The 23,503-nt window shown below is 41.3% G+C and overlaps 1 protein-coding gene across 1 annotated transcript; it reads right to left on the bottom strand.

Annotated features, from left to right (window-relative positions):
• Positions 1–681: 681 nt before the first annotated feature.
• LOC121941332 (cadherin-24-like) lies at positions 682–23,286 on the bottom strand. Its single transcript, XM_042484109.1, is given in 12 exon segments — positions 682–1,560; positions 3,302–3,701; positions 3,813–4,005; positions 4,142–4,450; positions 4,581–4,698; positions 5,841–6,261; positions 6,365–6,621; positions 9,051–9,232; positions 11,689–11,856; positions 12,221–12,340; positions 14,704–14,998; positions 22,807–23,286. Coding segments are annotated over 12 exon segments (3,822 nt in total).
• Between the last annotated feature and the right edge of the window lie 217 nt (positions 23,287–23,503).

Here is a 23,503-nt window from a genome sequence, read left to right as displayed (position 1 = left end):
CAGGATAAACGGTTATGGTGAAAAAATTAATATATGAAAAATCATGGATTAAACTTTTTTTGACTGTATTGAAAATATGCCAAACTGTGCTTGCACCGTGTCGAACCGAAATGTGAATTTTGTGAACCGTTACACCCCTAATACAGTCAGACTCATCGGAGAGGCTCTGTGAACAAGTGGCAGTGTCGGCCTACAGCACTATACTGTACGCTTGTGTGGTTTTATTTCGGTTCAGATTAAAATTCTGAGGATTTCTAGTGAGTGTGCCCCTATTAAACTATCAATATTAAACATCACAATTCTGCTCAATATTTAATGAGGCCTATTTTCTAACAATGCAGCTTTCAGGGCTCAGAATCAATATTTCAAAAATGTTAATTTTTCATAACTTTAGCTTTGAAAGCCCGAGTGCATTATTAATATCCGTTACAAGAGAAGTGTGAAAAGTGACAGATTCCATATGCATTTTATAAACATAGTGGAGGTGAAAACGATACGCTGTGCAATGATTCCACCACAAATCTCGACGATACTGTCAGCCTCCTGGATTTTCCTTCTGGCAGGGGCGTGTGGGACAAGGAGATCTCTGTCAGAGGCTGTGTATTTCACCCCCCTGCTGTGTTTAAAATCCATCACTGTTTGAAAGAGTTTGCCTCTCTCGAACTTTTCTTTTATTGCAGTCTAGAAATCCCATCTCTGCTGTTCTTTCTCTTTGTCCTCCTTTTGTTTATGAGTCTCATCGAGGGCTGCCGCTGCAGTCTTGGCTCCCTTGGACGCTCGTGTATCTCCTCCTCCTCCTCCCTCCTTCTCCTTCTCCCTCTCTCTGATGATCTCCACCAGCCTCTGAAACTTCTGGTTTAACTCCTCCATCCCTCCCACCACTCTCCCGTCGTCCTTCTCGCCGTCGCTCTCCAGTGAACTCAGTGACTCAGCCCTTGAGTCACGGCCCTCGAACTCGTAAGTCTGCAGTGAGTCATAGGGCGGCTGAGACAGGTCAAAGGTGACCTGATCCAGACGGATATTCAGGAGGTCTTCCATGCGGAGGGGCTGAGGGGTGGCGGCTTCTGCTCTGGCAGGCTCCGCCCCGCATGCCCAGCCTCTGTTGTTGCCAAACATCCCCCCAGGTAAAGACAAAGGCTGCGGGGTCAAATCCTTACTCTGAAGTCTGCACATGTTCAGCAGCTGAACTCCCGCTGGGTACAACCCGCCGCCGCTAGTCCCGTTCATACACGTCCCTCTGCTGTTTGGATTCAGCGAGCCAACAATGCTGTACGTGTCTCCTTTCAGGTAAACGGGAGGGTTCACAGTTGAGCTGATTTCACTGCCATTTGAATAGTTTCGCTCTGAAACGGAGGGGATGGAGGAATCAGTGTCAATGTCATCTAATGTGCAGCTGGTGGCTCCAGTGCTGATCTGAGTCTGCGATGACCCCGGCCGCCCCTCCTGCTGGTTTGACGAGGAGCTGGTGTGACTTTGGCATGAAGACTCATTTGGGTCACAGTGGGTCGGATTGGCAGCGTTGTCGGCTGTTGGTGTCGACTCTGTTTCTGCTGCGTTTATCTGTACGAGAGAAGAAGAGGGGCGATATTAGAGGATTCAGACACACATGCTGGGATAAATGTACGGAAGCAAAAAGAGGTCATAATTATTCAAATTTTTAAGCAACTGAAAAATCACTAACCGTGAAATTGAATCACAGCTGAATACCTAATGTTGATGAGTTCAGACAGAAAATTAGAATATGCTTGTCTGAACTTTTTAATGCATCGCTCTTTAATGGATCACATGACAGACAGAAATGAACTTGATTGGACGGAGGTCTAATCGATTCCATGATGACCCCTTTTCATATCCTTGGTACCAAATGTTTAAGGTTGAATGTTTCATCTTTATTTGGTATCTGAATAATTTAATTTTATTTTGAACTTTTAGGTCAGCAGCCTCAACCCCCAACACACCCACCCCGAAAAAGAAAAGGGACGGAAATGGACATACAGGCCGAGAGTGAAACTTATAAAGAAGATTGAAGAAGAAAGGAAGAGTGTGTAAGATTTAGGGAGGTTTAGTAGCATCTAACAATGAGGACTGCAGATGGAAACTAAATGAAATTTCTCCTGGTTAAAATTCCTTCAGTGTTCGTTGTTCAGGAGGTTTTTTAATGGGAGCCAAATTACCAGCAAAGGTCTCTTCCTCTCCAAAACAAACAGATCAAGTGATTAAAACTGGTAAAAGCACTGAATAAATAAGTTACACGTTACAAATCTGTGTTTATTCAATGCTGTTCGGCGTGCCGGAGAGACACATACTAGCACATACTGAAAATCAGTGCTGCAAAATCAGTGCTCTTTCATCACATAAGGGCTGCTGACTAATTATACCATTTAATTGTGGTGGCCTGCCATTATTAAATCACCTGCTGCCTTATGTTGATTTCTATTGTAGACGATGGACTGCTGCTATTACAATATATATGCAGATCAGTTATTCATTGCACTGCACTCTTGGAGCGTAGCACGTACTCTTGGCACAGATGGAGCAGCAGAGCGGCGACACCGTGAAAGTTGACCATTCTTTGCGCCGAGTCTAAAAGTTTGATTTCACTTGCATCTGCGGCAGCTGCTCCTCTCATCCATTGATCTGATCTGATCAGCTATGATCATTTTGACTGAAAAATTATCCACCCCCTGACTCAAACCTCACAAAATGCTGCAAAATAGACCCAAGGCGAGCACTGCCGGCAATATCTTCATGGACCCGCAAAAACATCCAGATTTAGAGCGGGGACTTAGAATGATACAAAAGAAGGAAGCACACCAAAGAAATAACGAAACGAGAGTTTGCTGAAGCTTTTTGAATATCGGACACTGTGGATCCAACTTTGTGAAAACAAAAAAAAAAATTACACTGGGTAAAATTACCAAATAAGTTTTTTATTTCATTAATTCAATGGCACAATAGAGGCCCTAAAAACTTTTTTTTCCCCCAATCAGTGAAGTGACCCTAAAAATTCACTGCCCCCCCCAAGTTACAACAGACTGGTTTGAGTTTGGGAAAAAGGTGACGTCACTTGCTTTCGTGCAAAATCTGAATCAGAATCTGATGACAGTTGGTGGGTTAGTGCGGTGACTTTCCATCAAATCAGATTCCTGATGAATCACACTGTTGCATATTCAGCTTTGAATATTTCAGGCTATTTTAAACACGATTATTCACTTGCTTGTACGACTCAAATCCTTATGGCCTTCATTTGCTTCCATATAATTGCTGCATTTTTTCCTTAGTATTAACGCTTTGATCTGACCTTTGCCTGATCCTGATTCTCTTTTGTGTCAGCAGCGTGTGCTTCACTGCCTTCATTTCTGTCCGTGACTTTGCTCTTCGCCAGCATGTGCTCTGCTTCGTAACTAGCGGGGCTCATCTCAGGAGAGCGCAGCAGAGGCTCAAAGGTGCTCTGGTTCTGGATGACAAGGGAATTGCCAATGTGACCTCCGGTGAGCCCATGGGTCAGCTGTGTTAGCTGCAGACCTGCCTCCAGTGGCCCGACAGGATAATCTCTCAGAACAGGCAGCGTGTGGATGCCGTAGCAGAGGCGTCCATAAAGCGGAGCGGAGCCTGGCCTCTGCTGTGGGTCCAGGCCGGGGCGCGGGTTACGACTCCAGCTGTACGTCCTGGCCCTCGGCGGATTCTGCTGGGTGTACCATCTGTGCCAAGAGATAAATGTCAGAGAAGCACACAGTCATACACACACACACATGCTCCCATAAGCCACCATGGCAAGGATGAACTTATTTTTTTTATTTTTGTGAGCTCACATGTTCCTGTTGTTGTGCATGTGCTGTATTCTGTGCATGCTCTGCAGCGCTGTAATGTCAAAAGCTGCGGTGTCTGCCTCCCCTCCCCCCTCGTCATCATAGGATATGATGTTCTCCCTGACATCATCCTCCTCGAAGGGTGAGTGGGAGTCTCGCTTCTGATGGCGCAATGACAGCGAGAGTGCACACACCACTAAAGGGCAAAAAAGAGACACATGACCACCATACTCTTCAGACATTACTGAAGCAACCTGACACAACTGCTCAGCATCTTTCAAAAAGTCACAAACAACATATTTATAGAGCGTCAGAGGGCCGAACAAACCTACCCAGCAGAGTGGTGACACAAGCCAGCATGGCGAGCAAGGTGACCAAGCTGAATATGAGAGACGGAGAGGCAGAAGGCACGGGGAGACAGACCATGTGTCTCTCCCATCTCCTGTCCCTCTGTCTCCCTCTATCCTCTGTCTGCATGCCCCCGCGCAGACAAGGACAAATGGTCACAGTGACCGTGCCAGTGTTGGTCAGACCCGAGGCCCCGTCGCGCAGCACCACCGGCACGTAGAGGGTGAGTGAGGATGAGGAGAAGCCAGGGAGGGGCTCCAAGGCTGACTGGAGCACCAGGCTGGCTGTCACACCTGATAATGTGGCAAAGACAAAAAAACACACATCAAACACGGTCGCTGCACAACAAGCTCACAGAGGTTTTGGCTGGTGTCATGTTTTTTTTTGGATTGTGCACAAAATAGACAAGCCAACTGGTGTCACCTCCAGATTCCCTGATGGTGAGGTTGAGGGCCGTGCTGGACTCAGGAGGGATGCTGAAGTGGACCGGGGTGTCCTGCACTCCTTGGTCTCTGTCGATGGCTCGCAGAACCTGAACTACCTGCAAAACACAGATCAGGATGCTCGACTTTAATGCTGGTCAGGATTCATTTGAGGAGCTGAAAGCTCATTGAAAGAATAGAAAAAAACCCCAACATATTTCTGCACAGAATTATATGTTTTTGTCTTAATATAATGAAAGAATTTCCCACATAAAAACCATGTTTTGGTTGAACTGCTGGCATTGGCAACATGAGGAGGGGTTATATGTGTTTAAGTTTGAGGGGTTATTAGGAAAAAAAAAAATGAGTCTATTTTGAAGTGAATTTAGACATATAATCCTTAGGACTATCAATCAACTAAGGCTGCAATTTTTAAAAGTTACAAGTTAAAATAAAATGTCACAACATACCAGTATAAATGAAAAATTGTGGTGCTACAGAGATGTCACGGTCTACATATCAGATTTTCAGATGTAAAGAAGCATGTTTGTTTGGTACAAATCCCAACAAAAATCATTATTTCTATTTCTTGGATTTTTCTTAGTGAAAATTAAGTGCTAAAATTCTAATTTCCCACTAAAATCACGGCTCATATTGCAACATTGGTCAAAATAATCTTTTTTTGAATATCTTGAGGCCTAAAAACAACCAAGTCAGCATTTTTTCTGCCATGCCATTCAATGTATTTAAATTCTGTAAGTACCACTCTGTATAGTAGTTTCTTTTGTTGGTGGTGGAGGACAGCATGCAATATAGTCGTGCTGTTTTAAATTTTATATCAGGCTCACAGTTTATTGTTCACTTCCCAGACACAATATCAGAGCTGTATGAAGTTATTGCTAACGCTAACAGTTCATACTGATGTTGCTTTATATTAAAAGTATTCAACTAATCGTGCCCTGGAATACTTTTATCACGAAGCAGCTGTGCACCCACAAATCTTCTTTTTTTCTCTTAAACTTAGGTTTTATTATTTTCAATACATTAAGTACGTAACAATATTTGGGAAAAGTGTATGTGACGTGTCTTTTGAGATTTTAGTTTGGCCCATGTCCCATCTGTTGACATGGACGGGGTAGGAGTTTAAGTCAAAACTAAGAAAGAGCAAAACAGTTGTAAGAGTTTGAGACAGAATATATAAAAACTGGAATAAATTTTGACATTAAATATAATATCATTCAAAAACAAAACGAGAACAGACCTGACCGGGGGCGCTGGAGTCACATACAGACGTTGTATACTGTCTGTCCAACTCTGGTGCATTGTCATTCTGGTCCAGTGTCTCTATGGCAACCACAACCCTTGACACCAGATTGGGATTGTCTGAAAGAAAAGGAAAGGGACACAAATGTTGAAATTATCACTGAAATTGTATCATTTTTACGGCACACTTTGTATTCCCAACTCCGGGCGGTGCTTTCGGTGAAATATGACTGTGGTGAGCTCTGCTGCTCGTGGCGCCCGAGGGCGGGGGGGCTGACATACCCCTCTGTGTGGCGATGACAGTGATATTATGCCACTGCTCCTGCTCGCGGTCCAACTCCATCACTGTGCTGATAAAGCCCGTGTCAGAGGCGATGCGGAACAGAGCCTCGGGGTCTGACTGGGGATCGATGGAGTACCTGAGATACGGAAACAGGCACGAGTGAGAGCAGGGAGATGGTGAGGGGAGTCCTGAGTGAGCCAGTGGGTGAGTAAGTGAGTGAGTGATGGTGTAATAACCACCTGATGTTGGAGCTTTGTCCTGTGTCTGGGTCCACTGCATGAACCCGGCCAACAGAGCAGACAGGGGGGCAGTTCTCAGACACATCCAGATGGTATCGAGCCTGGGAGAATCTCGGCGGCTCATCAGCATTAAGCACCATGACCCGGACTGTTGCCTGGTCCTTAAAGGGACCTTTCCTCAGGTACCGTGCATCCACTATAGGGTTGGCAACTTCCACAGAGAAAGTGTATGAGTTGCGAGTCTCATAATCCAGCAGCTGTTGGGTGAAGAATAAAGATAAATCTGAAGGTTGCACTGTATTAAAGGCCTTTCATATATGATTCATATGTACCGTATATAACTGTGATACTCAACTTAAGGCCCGCAGTATAGGTTGCCAGGCGGCCCCTCAACACACTAGGAATTATTGTTATACTTTTAGTATACATAAGGTGTCAGTTTGCATTAAACAGCATCAAAAGAGAGCTTGTTTATTAAAAAAAAGGTAGGTTAGGTGCTACCTAAACCCCTAGAAATGTCATAAAAATCCTAGAAATATCCTAAAATCCTACAAAAATGTATGGGGCTGCTGCGACTGGCCTCTGGCATCCTGTGTCCCCCCCGAACAAAGCAAGTTGAGCATCCCTGGTGTATATATATGCTCCATATTTCTTACCACGTACAGCCCTTTATAATTAATTTTCATTCATATTTCTCTCTTTTTATCTTTCTATAAAACTCTCCTACAATATTACATGTTTGAGTTATTCCTTTCATCATCGACCGCCTCTTACCTCACCCACTGCAACCTCTTAATTTAAGATTTCACTGAGCAACAGTTCTTTGAATGCCCGATGATTCGAAGTGAAAAGACAAGTCACACTGTCTGCCTTTAACACAGCCCGCACACTTCAAATGAGCCACACTTTCTCACCAGCTGCTTATTAGTTCATTGTCTCTCATTAATTGCTTGTGCGGGGCCTTGGGAATATGAACCTGTCAGTGACGGAGCTTGTTTGAGTGGAGTACTGAAGTGTTTAAATGGCCGAATGAAAATAATTTGCAACACCAGACGAGAGAAAATTTGTTTTAATGTCTCATAGTAGATATTTTCTTATTATGTGGCCATTTAAGCAAAACCACCCACATGTAGCTTCAGATCCTCGGCTACCATTAATACAAAAAGACACTGTCTCTGTACGAGTGTGTCATCACTCATCTCGTCTTTCATAACCAGAACTTTCTTCTCGGGGTGGAAGTCACCATTACCACCGATACAATAATATCACGATAATAAAGTTATGATAAAGTACCTCCTGATCTGCTGAGTAATGCAGTAACATATACTGCCATATCTTGCAATTTATTTCCTTTTTTTTCAGCTGAAAATTAAGGAAAGGCTTTGTCAACATCTGTTTTAATCTAATAAAATAAAGTTTTCAATCCGTTAATCTCACATCATTTGATTTTTTTATTATGGCAAAATGTCTCTAGTTGACTGAAAAAGCAACTGATTTTATTACTCTACTTCCTTAAAGTCCTTATCCTACTATTCTACCAAAAGCTTAATTTTTAATTGCAATAGAAATAATTTAAATAATTTTTAAAAACTTGGCATCAGTGTATCACACAATATCAGGATAATAGGGTGTATCAAAATTTTTTTTTTTAACTCCACAGCTCTACGCCAGCACTTGAGGAAGATCTGGAAGCATCAAATGACCGTTTTGCTTTGGGGGAAAAAAAACGCCCTGCCTTGTTTTTGTTTCTCTCAACCAATCAGAATCGTCCTGGCGGCGCTAAGCGCAGGATGCAGCCATGGTACCGTTGCAAAATAGTGTTGGGAAGGAACGTACAGTGACACTGCTAACTGTTAACATCACATGGCCAATGTTTCCTAAAGAGCCGTCCATACAGGGAACGACAACTATGAAAAAGACAGGGTGGTCCACACTGCGACTGTAACGACACATAAAGTGGCGAGCGATGTTGTTTGGATCACTCCTGAAGAGATTTCATAAACGGTAGAAATACTAGAATTCCTTTTTTTATGTTGAAAAAAAAGGAATGGAGTGTGTAGTGCGCGCTCTGCACCGCAGTTTACTATTGAGAGTCAGAAAAAAACTGATGCTGATGGTGTTTCAGAGTATTTTTCAGGCTCGCAAAACATCCTGGTGACGACTACTTACTGGCATGAACCAGCCCACTGGCACTCCAAGGTCATGACGCTCATACAGCGTTAGAAAATAAAGCGATCACGACCAGACTTGGCCTCCTAGTTTTAAAACATTTTTCTAATACCTTTTATAAAATAACTGATCTGTTCTCTTAATTTTATGTAAATTCCTTTTTAAGGGCCGAGGTCAAAAATCTCTGATTTTCAAGGTATTCCAGTGATTGAATTTCTGAGTGCCAAATTCAAGGACTTAGAGCAAGTCAAGCACCTTGTATGAAGCCTTTTTACAACAGTTCACAGAAAGAACAGAGCAGGCAAGCTTTACTGCAAAATCCAAAGCTTCGTAAAAACTTTTTTTGTCAGTGTGCAGGTTGTTAGCTGCAAGGTTGCTGTTTGTTTACCGTAGCACAGGGACATTTTAAATAGTAAGACTAAGAAAACAAAAGGGAGGTAAAACGTCATCCTTCATAACTGAAGAGCGGCACACTTATGGCCACACTCTGCACCCAATGAGTCAGACTATCACCGACCTTGCTCAGCACAATGACGGCCTCTTGGTCTCTTCCTGAAATATTGAATACTTCGGCCTCCTCTGCGTCCAGGATGGTGAATTCCAGCTGTGCGTTTTCTCCCAGGTCTGGATCAGTAGCGGTGAGGCGGCCCACCTCCACACCTGGTGCCGCTAGCTCCGATACAGAGAATGACCACGCACCTGCAGAGAGGATAACAATGAACACAATGGATCTGAACGCTGGCACTGACTGCTGATGAGACTGAAATACATAAACTGCACAAGGTACATGTGTCTGGCTCAATTTTGTGTCAACCAACATAATGCATGTGGCTGTTACTACTCCCGTTCACAAATTTCACGTCCAAGTTTAAAGGATTGGCTCTCTTTTTTACAAGCCTATCTTAATACATTACACACATGCCCATGTGTACGCACACTGGAAGAGTTATTTGTCGCTTTAATCATTCCACCTGCCCATACCGGCTGTAAAGAGATCCGTCCCGGTGCAATACCAACGTTAGAGATGAGGGACTAAATCCACAGCCGTCAGCTTGTGTAAAATGCCTTCTTACTTTTGGCTGAAGCTCATATCACATCTTCCAAACTTACACTATATTTAGTGTGGAATTCCCTCTTGGGAATGTCCTGTGGGATCAATCTGAAGATACCCGCTTGATATGACTCAGACTGCTGAAGTGTAATTAGATTTGGCTGAACTTTAAATGCATTTTTGCACAGAGTGTCTCTTTCAAGCCTCCAAGAAAGTAGCTATAGGCATATTTTAAGATAAACGAAAATATGAAACAATCCCTATAAGGTACACAATGCAGGATATTCCTAAAAACAGTGTATGGACTGTTGGGGCATTTTGTGTGTTAGTGTAGATACAGTGACGAAAAAATGCAAATATGGAGAAGCGAAGTGCCAAACAGACAAAGCTGAGCTTGGCTTTTACATTCCTTTTTGCTGGGGATACTGTTTACTAACAGCAGCTGATAATTTCTTCATAGTTACAGTATTTTTTTATTCTTCATTAGTACCTCATGTTACAACTAGATTTTAACCCATGTACAAATTATTTTTGGGTTGCAGCCATAAGGCAGGTTTGAAAACATGACTGACAGAAAATGAAACTTTTTTTATACAGCAAAAATAGCAAATATTCGCAAACTCAACCTCCTCAAATGCAAGGATTAGCTAATTCTCTCTTTTTATATCATTATAAATTGAATATCTTTGTTTTTTCTGTTGTTTTGAAGCAAGGGGAGAAAACAAAGAAATGCATGTGACGCTAAACAAAATATCACATTTTAACACAACGTTAGGTCAGCAGCTGAAGAAAATAATTTTGCAGTTATGTTACATTACGTTGAAGGTTTCCCACAGAAGATTATCAATTCCACCACACACAATAAAATTCCTGGCTTTTTTAATAACGTTCAGTGATTGTGAAATTCCATTATTTTTCAAGGTTTTCCCTGACCGTAGGAATCCTGACTCTATTAATCCCGTTACTAATGTGACAAACATATAGTCCACAGAACTGTAAAGCTTAAAATGAATTGATATCTGTCCCCTTCTGTTAGTATTAAATCACTTGTTGTATTAATAAACCGTGTCGAAGCTTCACTGAGTGAATCTGTTAGCGTTATAGTTTAGATTGCATTACAGTCCGTCCACTTAACAAGCATGAAAAGGCAGCCAGTGATCTGTGGCAGTTCATGCCTATACATCACTTGTGATGCTGCACAGCAGCAGAGAAATGCTTTCCTTTTAATCACAGCACCGCCACCTTGCTGATTGTTAATCATTCAAATCCTCCATATTATGAAGAGTGTTTAAAAGTCACACCCCTCGCATTCAAAGAGCATACCAAATGAGCCTTTTGCTTAAATTATTAATTGGCATTATTGTCAAACAGAAAATAATAGAGTGGAGGTGCTGAGGGCGAGAGGGAAGATATAGTCAGATATCAGTAAATAAATAACACTGCTGGCATTTGGAAATATTAAATTGCTTCTATAAAGCACTATATTGCAGAACAATATATCAACACGCAGAGAGGGGGCTTTAAACATTAAGATGAACGGCGGTAAGCGGAGACTGTCATGAAGAAGAAGTAGGGGAGAGGCAGAATGTAGGGAAAAGCAGTATATGTCTCAAAGCGTTAGACGCATTCTGCAGTGATTTTACTGTCTATTGAAGCAGAAAGCACTGAACTTTAAGATGAAATATTAATAGCGTGGAACAGGGAAAAGCTTGGATAAGAAAAAGCGGACATGATCTTTCACTCTTCTACGTCAAGGCACAGTCCATTTCGAACCTCAGGGACCAAACGGGAGTGTTTATATGAATGTTAATGTCAGTCATCTCTGGCGGAGGTTATGTTATTTCAGCTGATGGTAAAAACAGTGATTAGGAGGAGTGTGCTGAATAAAAGAGACACACCGGACTGACAAGCTGTTTAACTACTTTAGAGCTTATCTTCAACCTGTCAAGACAACGAGGACCCAAAGGAGGCAAAAAAAATATCAAGGCTCCTGTCACAAATGCCATTACAAAATGTTTCATCATTTTAATCTTTACTCGCGCACACACATATAGCAGAGATTGAAAGCAGCCGACAGTTGTGATCTGATAACGGCAGCGCTTACTCCTTCTGAAGTGAGGGGGGTTGTCGTTGACGTCGCTCAGCTTCACAGTGATGGTGGTAGTCCCTGATAATCCGCCCAGATGCCCGCCCATGTCTTTGGCCTGGAGGACGACCAGATATTCATCCCGTGTCTCTCTGTCCATGTCAGGTACAGCTGTGCGGAGGACGCCTGGTGGACAGGAGCGCCAGGACATGCAGCAAGAAAACAAAAAAAATAAAAAATATCACAGCAGCAACAGATTTCACAGCGACGTGACGTCTCTGGAAATCACCGTCAAAGCGAGGCAGATGCATACATGTTTTGAATTAGGACATTGAAAAACATATGACTCGGGGCCGCTTCTGCTTCTGAGCGAATCATGTAAAATGTGAATTCAAACGTTCTCATCCACTCAGGACATATGGCAGCAAAGACGCAACATATGATATCTAACTGGGCCACTGGGATTTACTGTATGAAGTGTAATCGTCAGCTGGAGGTGCATTTAATGGTAAACAGCTTTAAGCGGGATGTCTGGTGCATGTGATCAGACCTGTCTGAGGATCCACAGAGAAATAGTCCTGGCCCTGAGTGATGGCGTACACCAGCCGGGCGCTGTTTCCATATGTTGGGTCATCGGCATCTCTGGCTGTGACTTGGATTATGGACGTGCCTGTGAGATAGACGGCAAAGGTGACAGGTCAAAGGGCGGTTTCAAACTGCTTAAAGCTGGTGGCTGGTTCATAAGCTTAAAGTCATACTCCACCCAAAATCTATCTTCTGAATATCAAGTACTTACATCTGCAGGATTAAAAGGATTATCCACTTCTCTGGTGTCTATCCGTGCGGAGCAGTACTTTAAAACATTCATCTTGGAGATAAAATATGATTAAAGGCCCTGTTTCCATGTTGAACAATTGCCCTCCTTGAATCTCTGGAGCTGTGCCAGGCGCTGTGTGTTTAGCTCCATTTTGGCAAAAGTATGATTGTTTGTAAGATACTGAAAATGTTTGGACAGCAGGGGAGTCAATTATGCTGCAAGAGGGGCTTAAATACTGCAACACTTGGCAGATCAATTGATGAATGACAGAAGATTAATGTGCACCTGTTTTCATAAACAATTGAGTGTTTAAAGTCATTTTTCAAGTAGAATCGTGAAGCTTTTCTTTGTCATATAGGAAAGTTTTATAAGTTTTTCACTGTTGTTCAATTAAAAAGCAATTTAAACGACTCTCCTTCTCCTTGGGCTCCCTGAGGTTTTGATTGGACATTATTTTACACTATATAAACAAAGCAATTATTATTACTATTACAGATTATTCAATAACTAGATATACTGCCACACAGTTGTATGCCTCAGCATACACAACTTTCAGATCTGTCAAATGATGCCACTGAGCACAAAAAGACTTTTTCCCATTATACGTTGTGAAATCTGTAAATCAATGGATAATTTTTTTCAAGCATCACAACTAAATGGCAACCTCTGAGGCTGAAAAATGAAGCCAATGTGGAAACACCAAAAACTGCAGTTCCTCTAAAGTCCACTCAAGGCTGACTCCAGAAGCAAGTCAATCCCCGTAGACCCCCGTGTTAAAATACCCAACTTTACAGCAGAAATAAACATGTTTACAGCCTGGTACAAAATAACAGAGTATTAAGTACTATATATTTATATGCTTGAGTGACAGGCTGTCTGCAAGGTGTCACTGCAGTCTGTGAGTCACATCCACCCCTCCTCTCCAACCTCTCGTCCAAATATGGTCAAATCTGGCTCTAAAAACACTAGATTCAGATTCAGCAGATTGAAGCAGATTCTGCAGGATGCCGATGTTTTTAACCTGCCTGGTTGTACAACTGACTCTCAGAAAGTTCTCTTCTGACTTACAGATAACTCTCTTTTAACCCTTTAGGCACTGCTTGGTGCATTTTAGGTGCTTATGCCTATGTCATAAATGTGGTCCAGATTTTGTATTTTAGTGTAATCAGCGAATTTTCAGCTCAGCTCCTACAATAAGTCTAAAATACACCGTGGAAACTAAATAGTTAAATTCAGACTGTTAAGGTAAAAAAAAGCTCCATTGAAACCCACTGAAACTGACATTTTTGATCCCACAGCCGTCAAAGCACGAAAACATGACTTGTATTATTTCTGTGTGTCATTCTGGGCTTTTGACTCTGAATTTGTCATTTTGACCATTTTCCACCTGATGATGTCATTTTGACCATATTTGGCAAATGGAGAAAATACATGCTGTCTCCACTAGGTGCACTGTTGCAGTCAATGCTGCTGCTAATCACTGACATATTCCAGACTGTCAGTAGCTAAAATAATCTACTTAGCATGTAGTATCTTGAAAATAATTATTTTGATTAAATCTAAAAACATAGTGGCATCATGACAAAGACCTGGCATTTAGAGGGTTAATGCAAATTTTAGTGCTTGTGAATTACATTTTGTCTCCCTTTGTGTCTCTTTTTGCAGCTTTGTGTTTTCACTGCAGACTGTCTCGGCCAGTTCTCCCTTAGAGAAGAGATTCCTAATCTCAACGGGACCAACCTAGTTAAAAAAAATCAAATAAATAAAAAAGAAAGTAATATAAAATTCACCCTCTGTACAGTTGCAATGAATGTTGAAATTAGCTATAAGGCCAAAACCCTTTTTTTGCACTAGGTTGTAAATGTGTTAATTTCTTCTGTAAAGTTGGGCATTTTGATGGGGGTCTATGAGAACTGACTGGTTTTTAGAGCCAGCCTCAAGTGGCCATTAGAGGAACTGCAGATTTTGACACATTTGGTCCATTTTTCAGCCTCAGAAGTTGCTGCTCAATCTCAATTTACTTCTCAGTTTAAAGTGAACTTTTGAGTGTTGCACACAGCCTTTTAGCCCTGTTTGCTGAGAAAACTCATCACCACCGGAATCCATTGTAAGCTAAATAAAGTCAAGCTGAGCCCAGCTGCTGCTCCGCATGACAAAAGCTTTGCAGCCACATTGCAGGAGATTTTCGGTGGAGTTTCACTTTAATGTTGTTTTACCTATGTTGGCCATCTCCGGCACCATGGCAACATAGGGTTCATCGAGGAAAACAGGCGGGTTGTCATTGATGTCCTGCACCCTGATGATGAACTCAGAGGAGGGCTCCAGGGCTTGGCCGGTCTGGCGGTCTGTAGCAGTCGCGATGAGACGATACTGGTCCTTCTCCTCGCGGTCTAGAGACTTGGTGACATGTATGTTGCCTGTGTTGCCATCGATCACGAACACAGAGCCCACTCCTTCTCCCTCCAACATATACTTAGTGCGTCCGTCTCCTTTGTCCATATCTGTGTGCAGCTGGAAAATAACAACCATACAGAGTAAAAGACTGTAACACCTCGAGGCAAAAACACTCACACTGATGATGCAGGTATCGCTCATTAACGCTCATCTATCTGCCTGCCGAGCACAAACATGACTGTGTGAAATGGGTGATTTATGTTAAGATGGGATGTGCTCAGTGACTCTGAAATGAACGGCACCAGGTGTGGAAGATACATATGGGACCAGGATGATGTGCTCAGCTAATTAACTCATTGGACCAGAGATGCCATGGGGGTTTGTTGAGGGCAAAGCTGCATCGATGTGGACCGTGGCCCTGCGAATGTCCTACATGTATGTACACAGATGTATCTCTGCAGTATCCATCTGTAAATCTTTCTGTCACTTCCATCCATCTGTCCCTTCTTTCCCCTTCTTGTAAATCCATCTGCCTGACTTCCCTGTACCTTTTAAGCTACCTCTTTTTCCAGTCCTTGTGTCTCTCTTTTCATCAAGTTACCTCGCTTACACAGAATGCCCATCTGCTCACATTTCTCAGTCCCTACTCCCTCTCTTTCCTTCTCTCTCTCTCTGACTGTTTTGCTCCCTGGTGCAGAATACTCGTTCGGTATTTCATGGCAGAGAGGATATTAGTGTGAGCTAGATAGGTAAAAGGCCAAACACACAGAAATAGAAAGCTAAAGAGATTACTCAGCCTTCATCACACTGAGCTTTCTGACCAGGAACCTTCACATCTCTCTACCCTTAAGGCGCATCTGCACATGTTCATAATCCACAGGGCTTACTCACAACCTCTGCTGCGGACCTTAGATACTCATGAGAACTAAAGCTTTTACAATTCAGTCATACAGATGACTGTTTACTAATTTCCTGTGCAATTTTAATACAGTTTTTTTGGAGGGCATATTAATTTTGTAGCATGAAATGTGCGAAACAGAGCAATTTAATCGCCTGCGTAATGATAGAATTAGCAGAATCATTTGTGTGGTTAATACAGATGTCATATATATTTCAGCATATCAACATACCCGCATGTTTCTGCAAGTGCAACTCACACACAGCAGGGATACTCCACTGGCTTTGCTTGGGGGCCACTTCTTCAAAATGACAGGAGACCAGGGGCCAGTCACAGCAGCCCCATACATCTTTCTAGGATTTTTCCTTTGGTTTTAAGATGTTGCTAGAATTTTAGGACAATTCTAGGCTTTTAAAAGGTTTCTAGGATTTTAGGACATTTAGAGGATTTTAGGATGTTTCTCAGATTTCAGAACCTTTCTAGGATTTTTGGACGTTTCTAAGATATTACAACATTTCTCTGATTTAGATTTGAACTTTATTTCATATATGTTAAAAATAGATTGAAATAAAAATAAGGATATAACATAGTTATACAGAAACATACAAACATATCCGAAAACGAGTGGGAGGAAGTAAAAATGCATTAAATCCCACCCCTTCTCCATCAGTTATTTAAAAATAAAATGCTTTGCTTCCATTTTATGCAAAACGTAATTTCTATACAATATTCTATGTGCAACATATTTAAGATTTTAGGACATTTCTAGAGACATTTAAGAGCATTTCTAAAATTTCTATGTCTCTAGGATTTAAGAATATTTTTTTAAATTTTGGGATAATTCTAGAATTTTAGGATGTTTCTCGGATTTAAGTGCATTTCTCAGATTGTAGGATGTTTCTCTGATTTTAGGATATTTTTACGGTATTGTGACGTTTCTAGGACTTCAGGACATTTTTAGATTTTTACTGACGCTTCTCTGATTTTAGGACGTTTTTAAGATTTTAGGACATTAGTGGCTTAGCTAGGACCGCTGATGGGGGTGCGGGGGATTCTCCACTAGCCTTTGTTTTAATGAAAAAGCTCTATTTTGATGCTGTTCACAGTATAAATCATCATCATGGTTAGGGGGGACCGCCCGGCATCCTATAGAGGGCCAAACTTGGCCCGTGGGCCGTAAGTTTAGTATCACTGCTCCACAGCACGCAGGCAGGAGGAAATATAAGATTAGAGCACATTCTGTGTGTGTGTCTTCAAGGATAAAGTTGAGGATTATAGGAACTCGTGATAGCATACCCTACAAATTGCTAGATAAGGGACTCAGGATTTTTTATTCATCCCTACACCCACATCCCTCTCCCTCCTTTCTTCCTTAAAGCTAGCTTCGATTTTGATCCCACACTTCACCACCAGAGACATCTTTGTCAGTGCCTATCGCGCTCTCCTGTTCTTTGCCCCCCCCTCTCCATCCTCTCTCCCTCTCTCCAGCCCTCCTCTCCTCACTGTCTAATTGCTGGCTCAGTCCTGCTGTGCTTCAGTCAGCATGAAAAAACACTCTCACGGTGGGGAAGAAATTTATCCGCCCCGTACAAACAAAGCTGGAAAAAGAGGAAATTGTCTCTTCCAATTCCTTTGTCACTTTCTCTCCTTCTCTGTAATCTGAAATTTTTCTCCCCTCCTCTCACTCATGCAGTACATCCACCTCCGGGTCTAAATCTGCCTCACGCTGCTTTCTTTGGCAGCAGAATTCTTCCTCCGTTGCACGGGTTGAGGCACCTGTGATCTCAACAGTTGATAAGTCACCTCAAACCGCGCACCGGCGATGGGTTTGAAATGATCACCTCTCTATTTTTGGGAAACAAACTGAGCTGAGCGGAAAAGCTGCCAGCCCCCCTCGCAATGCAGGGATGCTTTATTACATGAATATCAAGACTGCTTGCAGAGGAATGAGCAGCCTCGTATGTCTACTGATTGCTTTAACACCCCTCCCTGACTGTATCAATAACAAGAAGGGAGGAAGATTAAACATTTATGAGGTGTATACTGCACTGGTAAGAATCCAATCTAGTCTGTCACTATAAAGTATACTGCGAGCTAAAAAGTGGCTGGCAGCATTCCCTGTTAGCGTTACAGCTGATATAATCCTACCCTGAGTATACTGTAGCTGCCAGCAGCTGCATTAGCGTGGAGCGCCTGACTGTGAAATGCTACAAGTAAACCCCAGGGATCTGAATGGTTCAGGTGTGCTGTGGATTAAATCATCTCAGACACTTTACGTGGTGCGACACCGACCGCAGTTGAAGGTTGCTGGTGTGGCGACTGCAAAAACTCAAAGTTCTGACACGGCGAGTGGAGGGGTCGGCCGCACGGAAATTATGTGGAGGTATGTTTGAGCTTCATTCCTCAACACGTGATGGGACATTTTGCGAGCTTTTGCAAGCATGTACTTTATATTTTACAGAGATATTACATCAGAAAACAAAGTAAGCAAATCCTGATCGTCAATAAATGTGTTTGCACACGAGCAAAATTATCTCACTTGCCCTTTCTCAACATCCGTGACCCCGCGCTCACTCGAATTTTCCGAACATTTCTGCTCTGAGTGCCCTCTAATTCGGCCGCAACTTTTCTCAACTTGGTTCAGATGGGAAAATTTTAGAGCCAGCGCACTCCAAAGTCAATGAAAATGCACACAGATGCGAATTCGAGGAAGCGTCGGCGTGAGTTAAAAAACTGGTGTAAAAAATCTGCACCTTTCCCATGCCTTTATAAAACATACAGAGGCGAGAGGAAAGAGGAGAGAAACTGCAGGCAAATAACAAAAAGAAGCAGAGTTTCTGCTGAGTTCAGCCGGAAGCTGACCTCAACACAAACACACAGACACACACAGACGCACACAGACACACACAGACACACACAGACACACACAGACACACACAGACACACACAGACACACACAGACGCACACAGACACACTCCCACACGCTACAGCAGTTAGCTTGCGGCTAATGTCTGTACAGTTGGTACACTGGCTGTTTTGGGGTGAATTAACACAAATGATAAAGTGCTCAAATTCATGAGAAAAACACAAGTCCGAAAATTGCTTTCTTTCTACATGCTCCTCTAAAGTAGGTCACATTTCCAGCCAATCAGAAAACTAGGTTCGGTAGTTTCTTAATGGATGTTGTTAGCAGCTATTAGGGGAGCGGGGAACCGCTGGAAGAATGGTAATCAGGCATGAACACATACTTTTTTTTTGATTACATATGAATTTCCATCTTCTATTATCAGCTGCAAACCTAGCTATCTCGCTTAAACACCCATTCTACCACCTGACGCCACACGAAACTCCACTCTCACATGAAATACTTTAAACCCTGTAACACCTGGACTGTCATCAGTTCTCTTGTGTTGCATTCAGACGCCTTTCACAATCATTTTAACCTCTAAAACCTGAACAAAGGTTTAATTTCTTTTAAAAGCACAGATAAAAACACTGAGCAAACTGGCAAGAAATATTCTGCAAACTGTAAAAAAGGGAATGACCTGAAAATTATCTGAAAAATATCCAGAAAACTATCTTTATAATTTTTCTAATTATAGATTTAAAATTATTTTACAGAAAAAAAGAAACTTTTTTAAAACTTTCTTATGGTAATTTTCTTTTTTTTTAAATTGTTTTTGTTGTTGTTGTTTTGCTTATTTTCCAGTATTTTGTGATATTTTATTTTTTTTTAAATTATTTTTTTAGCAATTTCATGCTAATTTCTGGCAATTTCTTGTGAAATTGCTCGTTGTTTTTGACCATATTTTTGAAAGAAATAAAATCAATTTGCTCAGGTTTCAAGGAGTTAAATATCCATGATTTTGGCTTTTTTCTAAATCCACATGAACCATTCTTCACTCGCTGAAAACCGTGCTTTCAAGCTGACTTCAGTAAGGTTAGAATAATTCCTGTTTCTTGCTCCAGGCAAGAAAACACATGATTTCTTTTTTTTACATTATTGGTCTACGCTGATCATGTTTTAATGAATGCACCTGACCAGTACCTAAAGAAGTTGGATACTGTGTACCACTGAGCTTAACGTTTCATCACTGGCTGTGGACATCATGTCCACCAGTGCACACTGTATGCAGCTGCTAACTGGCCTTATTTGTCCGTCCGCAGACTCTTGCATTGGTTGTTTTTTGTATATAAATCTCTGGTTGGACTGGTATTTTCTTATTTATGTACAATACATGTGTAAAATCCCAAACCATTATGGCCTGCACTCTCACAGTATCCTACATATGTTGATCCCTGGAGGGACCTGAAATTGTGTGAGCTCATTATTATGGGGGAATTTTATTCAGTATTATAGGACTGAAAAAATAGCGCCCTTGTTCAATATGATTGCTATTTAAATGATTTCTGAATTTTAGACAAATGCATGTTGATGTAATGAACTTGTTTTTGTGTTTGATTTTTACCAAATTTTATGCTTGCTTATTTGTAATGTGTGACAGTTGTATCTGTCTGCTTGTATTTATTGTTGCAACAGTGTTTTATGCTGCCCCTTTGGCCTGGTCGCTCTTGAAAAAGAGATTTAAAATCTTAATGAGGCTTTTACCTGGTTAAATAAAGGACATCTGAATAAATAAGACACACAGCACTTATTTGAAGAGAAAATATGTCACTCTTAAAGCTGGTTCTCCCATTATTTCCTTCTTTCAAAACAGCAATGAAGAACACCAGGAGCGAGCAGAGTTTTCATTAAAACAAAATTATGAGTGGTGTGGTAACAGCATGCCAAATTAATCAGAGCACACAAGGACAAACTACCTCCTAAGTTGCGATATGACGAGCAATGTACAATTTAAAAGCAACATTTTTTAAAAGTCTGGTGCAGTGCTCACTCCTCATACCATGTACCACTGGGGCTGCATTAAAATCATTTCCAGCAAATTTCAGTAAAGAAATAAGGGTAAAAAAATGGTATCGCTGATCTGTTTGATTTCTGTAATGAGTTCAGGTTCATGTTCCCTCAGTCAGTCAGTCATGTGGATCGTCCATAAGCGGCCCGATATTGATCATTCGGACATCTATAGGCCTACACATTAAACTGAATCACCAGCTAGTGCAAATAAGCAAACAGACAACTGTCTGATGCAGATTTAGTCAGAGACGACAGTGTGATGCTGCTGTATGACTGTAACATTACTGCAGCAGTCTCCCACTCAAGTCAACATTAGCTATCTATCACTAGTGAACAAATACACATAAAAACAATAAAAGAAACTATTACTTATCTAGGGTTGGGAAATACATCGATATTTTATTGATACAGTGATATGAGACTTGATATTGTCTTTGGTTTTGGATATGTGTCTTTTAATGATTTTAAAGGCTGCATTTCTGTTTTTCTGAGCTTACCCCACTATTTTAGCTGTTCTATTATTTGTCTTTACCCATTTAGTCAGTATATCAACATTACTGATGATTATTCTTACTCTGTGTATATATCTTGTGAAAGCACCAAGTGGCAATCCCATAATATCGATAAGGTTTTTCTAAAAACAATAAAAATTAATAAATAAATATTCCTAATAATGACAATTTAAAAAGCATGATATCTGATATTCTCCGTGTCGCCCAGCCCTATACTTAACTTTATGTGCATTGGGCCGCACAACCAAGCCCCCAGGAACAACACAGGACTTAAAGACCCATTTGACATAGTGGCCAAACCGGCACATGATGCCAAGAAGTCGAAAGAAATACTAATAATAAAAAAGAACTAAACTTTTTCCATACACTTACATTGTGAAAGAGATCCCTAGAAATCAATGGATAATTTCCTGTTTTAGGTACATCAAATTCCCAGTGTGAACACTTAAATAGTACGTATTTAAATCATTATGTTGTTAAAGTAGTTAGGTTGCAAATAGCCAAATCCTACAGTCATCCAGCCTGAGACAGAGTGGTAGTGAGGGACACAATGAGGAAAGAAATCCAGAAGTAGACCAGAATCCAGAAAACTTTTTAGCTTCTGCATTTATCATTCAAGTGATACCATCTTTGAGTTTGGTATTTAGTTCTCATTATACATCCACGGAGCATGAAGGAAAAACCGGACAGCCCACTGAGAGCAGAGATGTTAAGGAGACAGATACTGTGAGCGAGAGTCCGAGGGTTTGTGAGCACACAGAGCAGCGAAATGGAGAGGGGAAATGAGTCAAACTGAGTGAGAGAGGTTATCATTGTGCATTTATGTGGATGATAGTGCACCACTAAGTGAAAAGACACAAAAGAGATTTTTTGTTTGCTCATATCAAAATTTTCCTTTTCCTTCCTATATACATTTTTACCAACAAATTTCAATAACTTTTCCAAGACTTTGAGGCAAATTTTAAAGACCATACCATCTCTGAGATGACCATTTAATTGGTTCCATATCATCACTATATAATAGCTTTTTTAAATATATATTATTTTTAAAAATAATGAATTTAGAACAGGATTAGAACTGAATAAAACCGTTTGTTATTTATGAGGGCGAGGGGTTTATTGTTTTGGCTTTAGGGGAGGGGCGTACAACTTTAAATTGCTGTATGTGGTATTTATTGTAATTATTAATATTGAAAAAAACATGCATATTTTCTTTTTAAAAAATTAGATTTTTTAGTCTTTAAAAGTTTTTGGCCATTTTTTTGGCTTAAAAAAAATTGTTGATTTTTTGTTGAAATGGCCGTTTCTTTAAAAATCACCCAAAATTACACCATTTATCCCAGCAAGAAACTGTAAAAAAAAAAAAAAACAGGAATTATCGTTTGATTTTCAATTTTCTGAACACATCATGTGTCATACTAGTAGTTTGTGAAACAAAATTCCAAAATTTTTCCAAAAGTCTTCCAGGCCTGGAAATTGCTACTTGCAAATTCCATTGCTTTTCCTGTTTTTTCATCACTGTATGAACCCTGGTGCTTCCAAAAAAAAAAAATCAAACATTTACATGCAGGTGATCCACATGAAGACTTCATAGCTTACCCGTCCGATGAGCACAGGCTCGGGCCCTCTGTACTCCTCGATCACAAAGAACTGGTTCCACAGCCAGCTCCTCCGGCGGCGAGAGCGAGGCTCGGACCCACTGTCCTCCGTGACCCATTTAGAGCGAGTCCTCACAGGCAGAACGTCACCGACACCTGTCTCTAAATGCAGCTGAGGCTGGGGAGCACGCTCCTCGTCTGAACCGTGAGCATTAATTACACCTTCAACTTCTCCATTAGTCAAATTGCTGCTTTTCTCCAGGTTCAGTGTGAGTTCAGGGCTATGTTCGGGTAATAGGGATTTGGCAGCAGATTCGGGATGTTTAAGAAAGACTGTTTGCCCTCCTATATTGTCCTTAAAGTCGAAATCATTAGGTTTTTGGTCATTTAGTCCAAGAGCCACATTTGGCAGCGTTCTTACATCCTTTTCATCCTGAAGCTGGCTCTCAGATTCTTTGAAACTCACAAAAAAGTTGCCCATGGACTCTGGATGAGGTGAAACTTGTTGCCTTTTGCTTGATATTACTTGCAGATCCTGATCTTCCTCCAAAAGGCCAACAGCTGCTGAAACTCCGCCTCTTTCCCCTTTCCAGAATAAAAGAAAAATAAGCACAAAATGTGCTGCCATTGCTGACTGCTTTCAAAGAAGAACTGATGAATGGCTGATCAGAGGCAGGTTTGCATGATGATCCATCATA

Source organism: Plectropomus leopardus, chromosome 3 (genome assembly GCF_008729295.1).
Source record: "Plectropomus leopardus isolate mb chromosome 3, YSFRI_Pleo_2.0, whole genome shotgun sequence".
Taxonomy (NCBI): Eukaryota; Metazoa; Chordata; class Actinopteri; order Perciformes; family Serranidae; genus Plectropomus; species Plectropomus leopardus.
Note: the sequence above shows the minus strand (reverse complement) of the source record. Positions and strands in the feature narration are given on the sequence as shown.